The sequence below is a fragment of the Triticum dicoccoides genome, chromosome 6B (genome assembly GCF_002162155.2).
Source record: "Triticum dicoccoides isolate Atlit2015 ecotype Zavitan chromosome 6B, WEW_v2.0, whole genome shotgun sequence".
NCBI lineage: Eukaryota > Viridiplantae > Streptophyta > Magnoliopsida > Poales > Poaceae > Triticum > Triticum dicoccoides.
The window spans coordinates 218902944-218915290 of record NC_041391.1 but is presented as its reverse complement, the minus strand read 5'-3'; the positions used below and the strand labels follow the sequence as shown (position 1 = coordinate 218915290).

Sequence of the window (12347 nt, the reverse complement as noted above, 5' to 3'; positions counted from 1 at the left end):
ACCCGTGCCTCGTGTAACATGCATCGTGACTGTACAAGCTATTCATGCTTGATCTCCCGTGCCTCTTGGATGCTCCACAGATATTCATGTCTCTACAACCTATGCCAGAGGAAACATAGAAAAAACAAAGGCACACAGGTGCCTCTAATCTATGTATAACTATGCCTCCAATTAACCAACATCCATCCCAAAAAAATCTAAAAAAGAGATGCACTGCCATGCCTCTACTATAAATGAAGTGCAAAAATGAACATTGAGGTTCATATATAAATAACATTACACTGTAGCATAGATTTTTAAACAAAATCCATTATGATCAAAGCCTATAACTAGCATCACTGTGGCAGAAGATGAAAGATAATAACAAGCTTCTCATCACGCTCTTTGAAAGTTATGAGCACCAAGTTGTTTACTTCAATAGACGATGCTTGGAGAAAATCACTAAATCCTTCCTTTTTGAACATCATCCTATTACCCAAGCCAACGAAGTAGCAACAAGGAGTGCTCACACATATATCATCATCACGAGATACCAAAGTAACTTCAAGAGTTAAAACGTCGGTCCTGGGAAATGTCACAAACTCCTTCAAACTTCTCAGAACAATGCCAGGAATAACCTGACAAAAACATCAAGCTATTAGAAATAAACCAAAAATTAAAAACTAGAAATAAAAGAAATAATAAAAATAAATAAATAAACATAAACAAAGAAAAATAATGGAAAATAAATCTGACCATATGATGACCATTAACATTCATGGAATTAATCATGTGAACAAAAGGACAACAGGGTATGTACTCATCATCAAAGAGTTGGCACGTCATGAAATACATCTGCCGATAATTAAGAAAAACACCACGGGTGCAATAACAACTACCAACAAGTTGCTTCTCGGAGTCGCTCAAACCATCAAGAGCTACAAAAATAAAATTAAACAGGATCAAAGTAACAGAAAAATCATGTGAAATAAAACAAGTTAAACACTTCCTTAAAATTAAACCTTACCAACAAAAGGTAAAGGAGACAACATATCTCCACCCCGATAAAAGTCAACACCAATCAACGTTCCATAGTGCTCAAGCCTAACTGTCATTCTATCATGGTGACGAAAACCATAATCAATGACCAAATCTTCCCAGGAAGGACCATGCAATTTGCTTCTCATCCGACCTTGACTAAACAGAACACCATACAAAAAACCCTCACTAGAGTGAAGAGCAAGATCAGTATCTCTGTCACCCCTACTTATGGCTAAAGCCTTACACTCCTCGATGTAACGAGCAAGATGAGCTCTAACACTGCATGGAATATACTGCAAAAACGAATGATCATGATCAAAAAAAGAATACCTAGAATAATTTCCCTTCAAAATAGCAACAGCAGAACTAAAGAAATAAGGGTGTATGCCAAAAGTTGATCAAATATAAAATGTTATTCTTACAACACGACTCGAACAACGCCGATCCAGAACCACAGTGAACACATCTACAGAAGAATCAACAGAAGAACACGGGCCACCCGGCATACGGCAAAAAGGACAGGCCATACCTGCAAAGAACACAATGATTATCAAGAACTAATTCCACAAACCGAGTTGAAACTTCACATCTAATAGTGTTGGTAGCCCCCACCCGTAACTACCCCATAAATCTCCATAGCCCGGAGATATAATGGGAACAAAAAGAGAAACTAAAAGGGAAACAGGAAACCCACGAAGGCAACTAGTAGGGAACGATGATATCGCGAATGGGGAAGCGCGGTCGATGCTAAAGAAGGACCGCCGTAAGGGCAGGCGACAAGCGCGGCGGGCGCGACGAGGGCCGCTGTAACCACACGACAAGAGCGGCGGATGCGACGGCCGGAGACGACGGCAAAGAAAGAACAGTCTGCGGCGACGGTTTAGCCACACCAGAGAGAAATAGATCTCAAAACAGATCAAAAATGTATTACAAAACATTAAAAGTACAAGGACTAAAGTGAAAAAAGTAAAAATCATAAAGGGAAACCAAAAACCAAAAACCACAGGAGTGGTCGTGCATGTGACAAGTGTTGCACGCGGAGCGTCCCGGAAAAGTCTCACGAGCGCTCCGCGCGCGACACTTGACAAGCGGGAAGCGCTCCGCGACTAATCATTGCGGGGAGTGCTCCTTAACTAGTGATTTCACATAAATAACTCATTTTTCCTTTATACCGAGACTTCACGTGGGCCGGATTGTGTGTCGTGTCCCCTGCGTACCGAGTTGGTCCATGTTGCGGAGGGTGCATGTTATAGTTTTGAAAAGCTTTTGTCCCATATTGCCCGCGGTGGGAAGATGCACCCTGCTTATCTACCGGGCTGCCTGTCGTTGGTTCGCCTCCACGGATGCAATCAGCTGCCACTCTGAGAGGAAAAAAAGAGAGGAAAAAGTGAGGAAAAAGGCACATGCTGTTAAAATAAAAGGCCTAAGACCAAAAAAAGAGAAAAGAGGCTCATTGCTCTTTTTAATTTTGGGTGTAACACATTTTTTTACTTTCTCTTGCGATGCATTTTTTTAACTTTTATTAATATAGTCGTTCCTTTTGACAAACTTTGTTTACACCACAGCAATCTAACATACGAGGGCTACATTACCATAAAAAATGCAAATAAAATATCACATCAAGCACCATTCATTACCCAAAAGGCCATAACCAGAAGATTTTTTTAGTTTTGAACTTGACACATTCTTTTACTCTTAATATAGTCATTCCTTTCGATAAAGTTGGTTTACACATTGCCATAAGAAATTGCAAACAAAATATCACACCAAGCACTATTCATCATCCATAGCCAGAAGACGTGCATATGTGGTTTTAGAACTATTACCATCTTTGCATGAACTCCGACATGGAGTATGTGAGCTCCGAGTTCACATGCACCCTTTGATGTAGTAATATCAAAAAATTGTTTAAAATTTTCAAAAAATAATCTGAATTTTTTTGGTAACAAACATTGATGTGTGTTTCACATGCATGTCAATTTTTGTGATGAAATGACATTTTTAGAGGAAAAAAGCAAAATCATGCTCCAAAGAAACTGTTTTTTAAAGCATTTTGGAGCCTCAATTTTGTTGATTTTGATGTGACCATCAATGTTTGTTGACAAAAAATTTCAGGATTTTTTAACCTTTTTTTAATTTTACTGTAGCAAAAGGTGCATGTGAGCGATGTTTGTGGACTGGGTACTTTTGCCTCCAGAGTAGAATCTACTCCCTCCGTTCCTAAATATTTGTCTGTTTAGAGATTTTAAATGGACTACCACATACGGATGTATATAGAATATTTTAAAGTGTAGATTCACTCATTTTGCTCCGTATATAGTCACTTATTAAATCTCTAGAAAGACAAATATTTAGGAACAGCATGCATGTCAAGTGAGGGACTTCATTTGCCCCTGCACAGCATCTATACCATACTACAACAGCATTAAGAGTTCTAAAACTACAGAGTAAGAAAAAACATTTCTTTTGTCTTCATAGATAGACGAGACCCGGGCATGCAGAGAAACGTACGAACATCACTAACTTCAAGGTAATAAGTTAAAAAAACTATCCAAAATTATAGGTGGTTACTAGAGATACACCTCATACAATCATGGCTAGAAGCCTAGAATACAAGGATCTTCTGCCCGGGAACAACGAGAATCCCCGTATGTCCTCCCTCCTCCCCAAAAGGGGGCTGTACCACTACCTCCTTTCTGGCTCCAAATCAGCATGTACACTGGTTGACGGTGTTGTCCAATAAAAATATTGACAGGGTTTCCCCAGAATGTGCTAGATGTTTCATCTGAATATACTTCACTGGCTGCGCCGCCGCCAACGTTCGATATATATTGCCCATCCTTGATTTTGCTTATCACTCTGATTCCTCACCAGCAGCGTTTAAGATACTCGCTAGATCTTGGACAATCTCAGACATTGGCGGCCTGAATTCTGGTTCCGGCTGCATAAGAAATTTCGGGTCAGCCACATGCTCAATAAAATCATCTTATTATATTGCTGTCCTCGGAAACGAGCTAAATAAAACCGGAATATCATAGTGAACAAGTTTATAGGACACCAAGAAAATAATGGCTTTTACCCCAAGTATTCATATTGGAAAGAAAAATCTGAGCAACAAAAACCTGAAGGATGTGCTAGTTATAACAAAGCAGCACATATTGTATCATGTCTTGTGCTTCGAAAGTACAGCTTAGCTAAGAAGGAATGGAAGCATTGAATTACCGGAATACAACGACTGATGATGTCGACAAAACGAGACAACACTTTCTCAGAACACTCTCCACGAATAGAAGGGTCAACGATCTTTGTTAGTGATTCGATGTTATGAAACTGAGACTGGGCCCATCTAACAAGATGATGTTCATGTCGCGGACGAGAACTGCATATTTTAAGAAAATAACAAATAGGTGCATCAGAACGCCGCATTTTTTGTGGAGGTGCATGATGTAAAAACATTTAAAAAAGGATCCTGATTGAGCACTGCAAATTACATTGCATCACTGACCTGTCGTATGGTTTACGACCAGTAAGAAGTTCTAGCATCACCACACCGAAACTGTAAACATCACTTCGATCAGTAAAAGTTCCAGATTCCTGGATTTCAGGTGCCTCGTAATTTAGTAGTGCCCGCATGCGACCAGACAACTGAAATCAAAAGGAACGCAACTGTGAGTACCCATATATTATAGGTTTCAGATTCATTTGCACACGTCACCGAAGTACAGAAGCAAGAATCCCCTAAAACAAATGCAGAAGCAAGAATAACTGCTAGATAATTAATCCATAAATATAGATCAAGTCAAATTTCCTTTTGTTTTCCAATTGCCTTTCATGCCATAAAATAGCTAAAGATGTAGAGAGAACTAGCTAGTTGTAAGGAAATTGTTGGACTAGACCTAATAGCTGTCAATGTCAGGGGCTCACAGTTTTGCTAGCTCTATATTATCTCCATAATTATATGTAAGTATGTTCATGCACGATGAAGCTGGAAATCAACTGAACAACTGTGGGGCAATGGCTCGTTTCTGAAGGTCACTGGAAAACAAAATGATACTTCATGAAGTCTAGTGATGCTTCAGCAAATCATGTCTAATTATTTTGGTCAGTACTTGGGATAATTTGTTAGGATTTCAACCAGTTAACGACTGGGTGTTTCGAGACTCGGAATTTGTACTGTACTGTTGAAACAGATCTTGTTTACAAGTTTCATTCTAGTAATAGAACTGGGGTGCCATGTTTTTCTACATAAGAGAAGTTGCTATCCTCCATGAACTCATTGTCAGATAGACCAGGACTAAAGGATTAAGATCTTGACAAAACATACAGTTCCAAATTGTAAGTAAACATGGTAAATTTTCTTTTTTTAATCAATGTTGTAGATCTTTTGGTTACAAAAAAGGCTAAAACACCCTAAGCACAAGAGTTACAACTAACACTTGAGGTTACCTGTGTAACAGAACTTGACAACGTCAATACAGACAGTCCACATTCAGCAACACGTACTGAGAATCTATTATCAAGAAGCACATTGGCTGGCTCAAAATTCTGATGCACTACTGGAGGCTCGCAGGTGTCATGGAGATACCTGCAAGAAGAGCATTGATTTTAAATATGAAGGCAGCCCCTTAACAAGCTAAATTAATCATTCGTGAAAAGGTATTTTGAAGTAGAATGCAGCTTACTCTAAGGCTTTTGCTGAACCAAGAGCAACCTGGAGACGGGCGCCCCAAGACAGTGCACTATCTAGATCCTCTCTTTCATGTAACACATCATGTAGTGTTTTTCTACTGAAGTGGTTATAAACAAGTAACCGCTGTCCATATTCTGCACAGTATCCAACAAGCTCAAGGATGCTAGGGTGTCTAATATCTGATATACACGCAACCAGCTCTAGAAAGTCATCTACTGGTATTCTTCCATTGGCATTGTCTATCTTCATAACTTCCAGTAACTGTATAGGATAAAACAAGATGAGGACAGCATTTCAGTAAGCATAAAATCCTCTTGAGTAAATGAAGAATACATTGTACATACTTTGCCTTCAGGAAGTTCTGCCAGATATACTTTTCCCAACCTACTCTCTCTTATTAAATTTTCCTCTCCGAAACTATTTGTATATTGCTGAAGTGTTGCAACAGAAAAGGATGTTGCAGATGTCGAGGGACCTGCCCTTGGTGGGGTGCTAGCTCTTTTTTCTGGCCTAACAATAGGATTAACAATCACTTTTTCAACAGGAGGAGGTGGTGGTGGGGACACTGGCGGCGGCGGCGGTGGTGGTGGAGGTGGTGGTGGGGACACTGGTGGTGGCGGCGGCGGCGGCGGTGGAGGTGGCGGAGGTTCCACAGCAAAAATATCCGACTCTGTTCGCTCCAAGTTAATTACACGCTCCTCTCTCTTTTCAGGAGGCTTCTCCAGAGCAGCTGCCAGCAGTTGATAAATTACATTATACATTTGGACTTAAACAGGTCAACAATATTACAGTATGAACTAGTGGTCAGATTTACAAGTATCTGTACCTGGTATGGCCAAATTTATTTCACGAACAGGCTTCCTGTCAGGAACCCCAGCTGAGCCTGTTAATGAAACATCATATACCACAATATAAATAACAGAGTAGAACATATATATTATACAACAGAAAGGTAAGTAAAGTAGACCTTTTTTAACGTCGTTCCTTGACTGTGCTGAAGCTTGCTTGACTTTAGGCTCTTCAACTCTTTGGTGCACCCTTCCCACCTGACTTGTTGTATAATCATGTCTCTGTCTCTCTTGGTACTTGGACAGGCAAAAGATTACCAGCAGCACAACAATTATGAACAGCACAATGGCAAGAAAAACGTATCCAACGGTCCTTAGGGTTGAAGACTTGTGTTTCCCGGAGGATGATCTGCTGTCTCGAGCTGTGGATCCACTAGAAGAGCTCGAGGGTGTATTAGACGATGAAGGAGTTCCTGAAGGGGATGAAGGAGATGATGGTGTTTGTGTCGGTGTAGGGCCTGTCGGTGTTGAAGAGGGTGACGTGGAAGGAGCAATGCTGGTATTAAATGGGTTCCCATCCTTTCTGTAGGAAAAATAATTAGTTGCTTGATAAGCTGTGTAAGTATCGAGTGCAGGAAATATTCTTTATATAGATACAAGAACAATGTGAAATTGTAGAAGACACCAATAAACCTGAAATAGGGAAAATGTTTCTTACTTCAAATTTGGTATGTTGAGTAGCTTTGGAGGAATCGGTCCAGAAAATAAATTGTTCTCTATATTTCTGTTAAAAGAGAAATAAATTATCACAACAAAGCGGATATATTTGTATGCATTACAAAAACCAAAGCTATCAATGATCTGTATTGCAAACTGGATCGACAGTTAAGAGTTTGATTGACATCAATATTCTTTATTAATCACAAAAATCAACTGCATTGCATGAAAGATGGTACTGGCTGGTTATTGTTTTGTAGAACGGTTTGTAGGAAAGAAACAAAATACTGAGATACCATTGTCCTGATAAACAACTGGAGCACAGAGGAGAACTGGAGGTACAATATATAAAGGGCTCAAATAAGAGATGCAAAACTACTTATCCAGTGAGCTGTTCCTTCTAACCAATAAAAATATTGTTACATTTTTTGTAATTGATTACATATTGTACATACAGAGCCAAGTGTGTAACTGACATATACATTGTTTAAGTATGTGGAATTGTACAGCCCTTTTTTTGCGGGGGGAATTGTACAGCCTTGACTGAGGAAATTCGAGGTTGATTATGCTAAATAAGGCAGAAACTGTGTGCCATACTTGCACGCAAGTCCAGAATTATATCGAATTGCAGTCAAATTCAATGTCTATACAATGACCGAAAGAAAGTTTCTGTTTAGCAATCAGGTTCTTATAAAATCAACAATTAACTGATCAAATATTTGATTTTATAAACAGAACATTGTCAATTATTTCCCAGACCCTGCGCAAGCGGGAGCTACATGCACTGGGGCTGCCCTTTTTAACATTGTCAATTATTTGATGTGCTAATATAAGTAAATCAGCAAAGAGAATGTGGATATACAAATCACCGAGGGGAAGACCCTGCAACACATCCAGGGTCCCAGATAGTTGATTATCTTGCATTCGCCTGTGAAATAGCATGTTATTAGAAAATGTAAAAAGAAAGTAGCCAAAAAGGAAAAATGCAAGAAAGAAATTGTAGGCTAGACATACAGCGTAACTAGTGATGACAGGTTTCCCAAAGAAGTTGGCAATGGACCACTGAAGTTGTTGGAAGAAATATCCCTGTGAATTGCGATAAAAGCTCAAATGTAATCAGCAAGCTGAATGAAGATTAAGGGCGAGTAACAAAAAAGAGAGAGAAATATGTTAGTCCTACAGGTTTATAAGTCCAACAAGGGAGCCAAAAGCATCTGGTAGTTGTCCATCGAGATGGTTATCATTGAGTGACCTGAGAAAAGACGGAATGACAGATCTTGAGTGAGACAGCTTGCAGAGGAAAGTAATATGTGGCTCTTTTAATTACAGGGAAAATAATAAATTACATGGCTGTTAAACTGTTAAGTTTTGATAGCGACATGGGGATGCTTCCAGTGAGTTGGTTGTCCGAGAGAAAACTGCGCAGCAAGAAACAGAAAAAGATCATCTCGTTATGTAATCAGAAACACTTAAAGGACCTGCACAATTTATTTATTTTTTGAACAAGGAGCTGCACAAAGTAAGAACAGAACTTACAGATTCCGCAGTGTAACAGGTAGATCATCTGGTATAGTTCCGGTGATTTTGTTGTTGCTAAGATTTCTACAAAAAATGTAAGTAAATACTCAAAAAGCTCAATCGGGATAAGAGGACAACATAACTTCTGCCTATAATTACATGTACCCCTAGAAGTTCTTAATTCACCCATGGAACATAGTTTTTTTTCTCAAACACCCATGGAATATATGACAGAATAATTAGATGATACAACTATCAAACATGAGTGAGGGAATAAAATTGACGATGAAGGCCCTTACATTGTGGTTATAGCTGTGAAGTTCCCTAGGCTTCCCAGCTGTCCTCCCATCGTTGCAGCAATAAAATTTCTACAGATAATGAGTTGATAAAAGCCCAAAATATAAAGTTCTACCAGGGAAAGGAATTTAAAGAATAATTGACGTACATTGCGTCTATATTTGAGCCAATACATACAACACCCTGCCACTTCTCACCGCAGGGGTCTCCACCATTTGCAGTCCATCCAGGAAGAGCTGGTGACCCAAGTGCAACATACAATCCATTTATAGCAGAAACTGCATTCAAAAAATGGAAGGACAAACAAGCCATTAGCAAGAAACAAAATGCTTTGTAACATCGGTAGGCATAAAATATAGATTCACATACTAAATAAATTGCAACTGCATTTGCAAGTACAGCGCCACTTGTGTAAAAGGAACAACCAAATCAGGTACTTGGAGACGCAATCCAGCATTGTACTATAAACAGCTATTAAGACCATTTCTCTAGAAAATACTCGCGCAGTTAGCCACATTTTACATCACAGCTTTCTACCACTGAGACCCATGTTGGCATTAACTATCGGCGACGAGGGACTGCAAGCGCAAGTTAGATCAAAGCTCGCATCCACGGTAAGCAACCTAACCAATCTTCCACGCCTTTATCCTGCATTTTTTCCACCGCAACCAACTCCTAACTGAAAGCAGACACGTATCTCCCCAATTGGCATCGACAATGATGGTAGTCTGCAGAACATGGCACCACATTGCCTCAGGACCAAAAACATCGCTCTCAGCCTCCACTCTCCACATCGACATCCGAATTGTCTGATATCATCACATCGTTGCTTCCACGGACAGGCACACACAAATTCAGTGACGACATGACATCCAGAAATACGGCACAAACCCACACCCCCACCCCTCACCAGTCTGCTGCACCAAGCTGAACCAATCGGCGGAACCAAAACCCAGCACATTTCTCACCAACCACTGGTGCAGCAGCACTGCATGAAAATTAACGCCCCCCTCCCCTCCACCGACAAATCGTCCGTTCCCCCCGAACAATCGCTGCACAAACAGTAGAGCCAAACGAAGCAAAGCAAGCACATCCCGTTCAAACCGGCTCGGAAACCAATTCGTCAGCCAGAGCCAGCAAGCAGAGCAAAGGCAGCAACCAGGGGGGGCGCTTACCGTCGGCGGCGTCGGTGAGGGCGAGCGCCCGCGGCAGCAATGCCACCGTCGTGGCGATCAACAGCAGCGGGAGGAGCACCCGACCCCCCGCCCGCCCGAGGTACCCGCCTCCCGCCCGCATCGCTCCCTCCGGCCTCGGATTAGTGGAGCATCGGCCGGTCGAGCACACGCGCGCGCGGGAGCAGCACGAGACGGCGCGGCAGGGCTGCAGGAGCAACCGCCGCAGCCAGCGATCGCGGAAACCGAGGCTCGCGCAGATCTAGAGAGAGAGAGAGGGAGAGGGAGAGAACTGACAGTGGTGACTTGGGGTTTTGCTTTTCTGGTTCGCCCCCGTCTGTTTTTGTTGGCTTCTAGAATCTAGTAGCTGTAAGGGGGAGGGGGGAGAGAGAGAGAGGCCTGTGGGAGTGGCGGCGAAGTGAGAGAAATGGAGTGAGGAGCGAGTAGCGTGCGGGAGCAACGGGCGTGAAAAAGGCGGAAGGAGGTAGATAGAGAAGGAGGGGGGAGTGGGTGAGTGGTGATGGGGAAAGGCGAGGAGAGGGAAAGAAAAGGGTTTAGGAGGATTTTGAGGGGGAAAGGCAAATGGGAAAAAAAAGGGGGCATTTGCATCTGGACATGGCATTTGATGCGATTTTTATTCTCGTGAGACTGATGCCACCGGCGCCGTGCAGGGGAAAGGGGATGGGGGCCCTGCTGACACGGAGATCCGTTGCAGGATTGGGAGCGGAACCTTGGATGGATGCCATCGTCATATTTCGCTCCCATGTGCTACTTGGTGGAGTAGATTGTCCCCTTTGTCTACGTTTGTTATTGTTGGCTTGAAATCAGGATCTAAGAGCAATTTTAATAGGGCGACTCATTTCGTCCGCCGCCGACCGTTTGGATCAGCGCGGACATAAAAGTCGGCCCGAGGTGCTGACCTGAACGAACGCGCGTTCGCTTGGCGTCCGCCTGGCGACCCATTTTCGGCCTAATTTTGAGCCGGATTTACGTCGGCGCGGACATGAGACGGACGCGCGTGCGCCTACTCCTCTTCACGGGCTCGTCGGTCGGTGACAGCCACCATCATTTCCTCCCATTTCTCCCCAAAACCCTCTCGCACGCGCGCGCTCCCGCCCCACGCTCGTCATGGACGACGACCTCGACCTCGACGCCGCCGTCGGCCTCGCCTCCCTCGCCTCGTCCGGCAAAGGCAAGCCTCGCGCCCCCCGCAAGACCGCCGCGCCGAAGCCGAAGAAGGTGCTGATGCCCGAACAGCGGGCAAAGGAGTCGCCAAGAGGAAGGACCGGAGGCACGCAGCGGACGCGAGGGATGAAGCCATCGCGGCAGCCGCCGCGCAACAGCGGGTCACCAACGCCCGCGTCGTGACGGCAACGAGGAAGGCGCTCTACATGATGGGGTTAAACCCCAGCCAGCACGGCATCGTCAACGCCGCAGTGGCCGCCGCGGTCAGCACCGGCTCATCCGCCTTCCCTCGGACGATGCTGCCCGACTCGCCCCGCGCGTCGGCTTGCACCCGGTGCCCAGCTTCCCCGCAGGCCTCCCGCCTCTCGGGGGAGTGCTCGCACGAGGTGAGTGTGGTCGCGATTTCCACGCCCGCGCCCGCGCCCATCGACCTCAACGCCACACCGGTGGCCGCTGGCTCGTCAGTCGGAGGCGCGAGGAAACGCGCGCGGCAGACTCCAGCCGACCAGCTGTCGGGCGCACGCAACCTGTTCGACGGAATGCCGGCCGCCAGCGACGACGACTACATGCAGACCATGATCTTCGAGGGTGGCGCGCAGGCCACTGGCTTCGATCCCGACGAGACACAAAGCCAGGATGGCTGAGGGGCGTTCACGACGTCCGCTGGTTTCAATGAAGATCATCCGCCTTCATGCGTGATCACATCGGCCTGGACCTGGACGGCTTCCCTCTCAACCATGAGTTCCCGGAGGACTACGGGCTAGAGGAAGAGGACAAGTGCGACATCGAAGGGGTGCCTTTGTTCGAGGACGAGCTCGCCAACCAAGCCGCCGGGCCGAAGTCGAAGCACAAGAGCAAGCGGACCAAGGCATACATGGCGGCCGAGGACAAGCTTCTTTGCGAGTGTTGGAGAGACATTGGGCAAGACCCCAAGGCGGGCGCCGAACAAAAGCATTCAAC

The 12347-nt window shown here is 44.1% G+C and overlaps 1 protein-coding gene across 1 annotated transcript; it reads right to left on the bottom strand.

The window, feature by feature from the left end:
- Positions 1–3471: 3471 nt before the first annotated feature.
- Positions 3472–10707, bottom strand: LOC119322172 (protein STRUBBELIG-RECEPTOR FAMILY 3-like). The gene is made up of 17 exons (XM_037595663.1): positions 10206–10707; positions 9179–9308; positions 9033–9101; positions 8752–8817; positions 8562–8633; positions 8396–8467; positions 8230–8301; positions 8078–8143; positions 7217–7282; positions 6678–7081; positions 6537–6593; positions 6055–6440; positions 5703–5971; positions 5467–5605; positions 4526–4665; positions 4243–4399; positions 3472–3961 (listed from the first exon to the last, which is right to left on the bottom strand). Exons 1-17 carry the CDS (start codon positions 10324–10326, stop codon positions 3875–3877), a joined length of 2373 nt encoding a protein of 790 aa, XP_037451560.1. The 5' UTR covers positions 10327–10707; the 3' UTR covers positions 3472–3874.
- Between the last annotated feature and the right edge of the window lie 1640 nt (positions 10708–12347).

Bases quoted from the DNA above. Each gene is read 5' to 3' on its own strand.
- LOC119322172 (XM_037595663.1), bottom strand. From the start codon at position 10,326: ATGCGGGCGGGAGGCGGGTACCTCGGGCGGGCGGGGGGTCGGGTGCTC. The intron at 5,972-6,054 runs GTATGTACAATG...TATCCTATACAG, and splicing joins CAGAACTTCCTGAAGGCAAA to TTACTGGAAGTTATGAAGAT. The intron at 4,400-4,525 runs GTCAGTGATGCA...TAAAATATGCAG, and splicing joins GGTCGTAAACCATACGACAG to TTCTCGTCCGCGACATGAAC.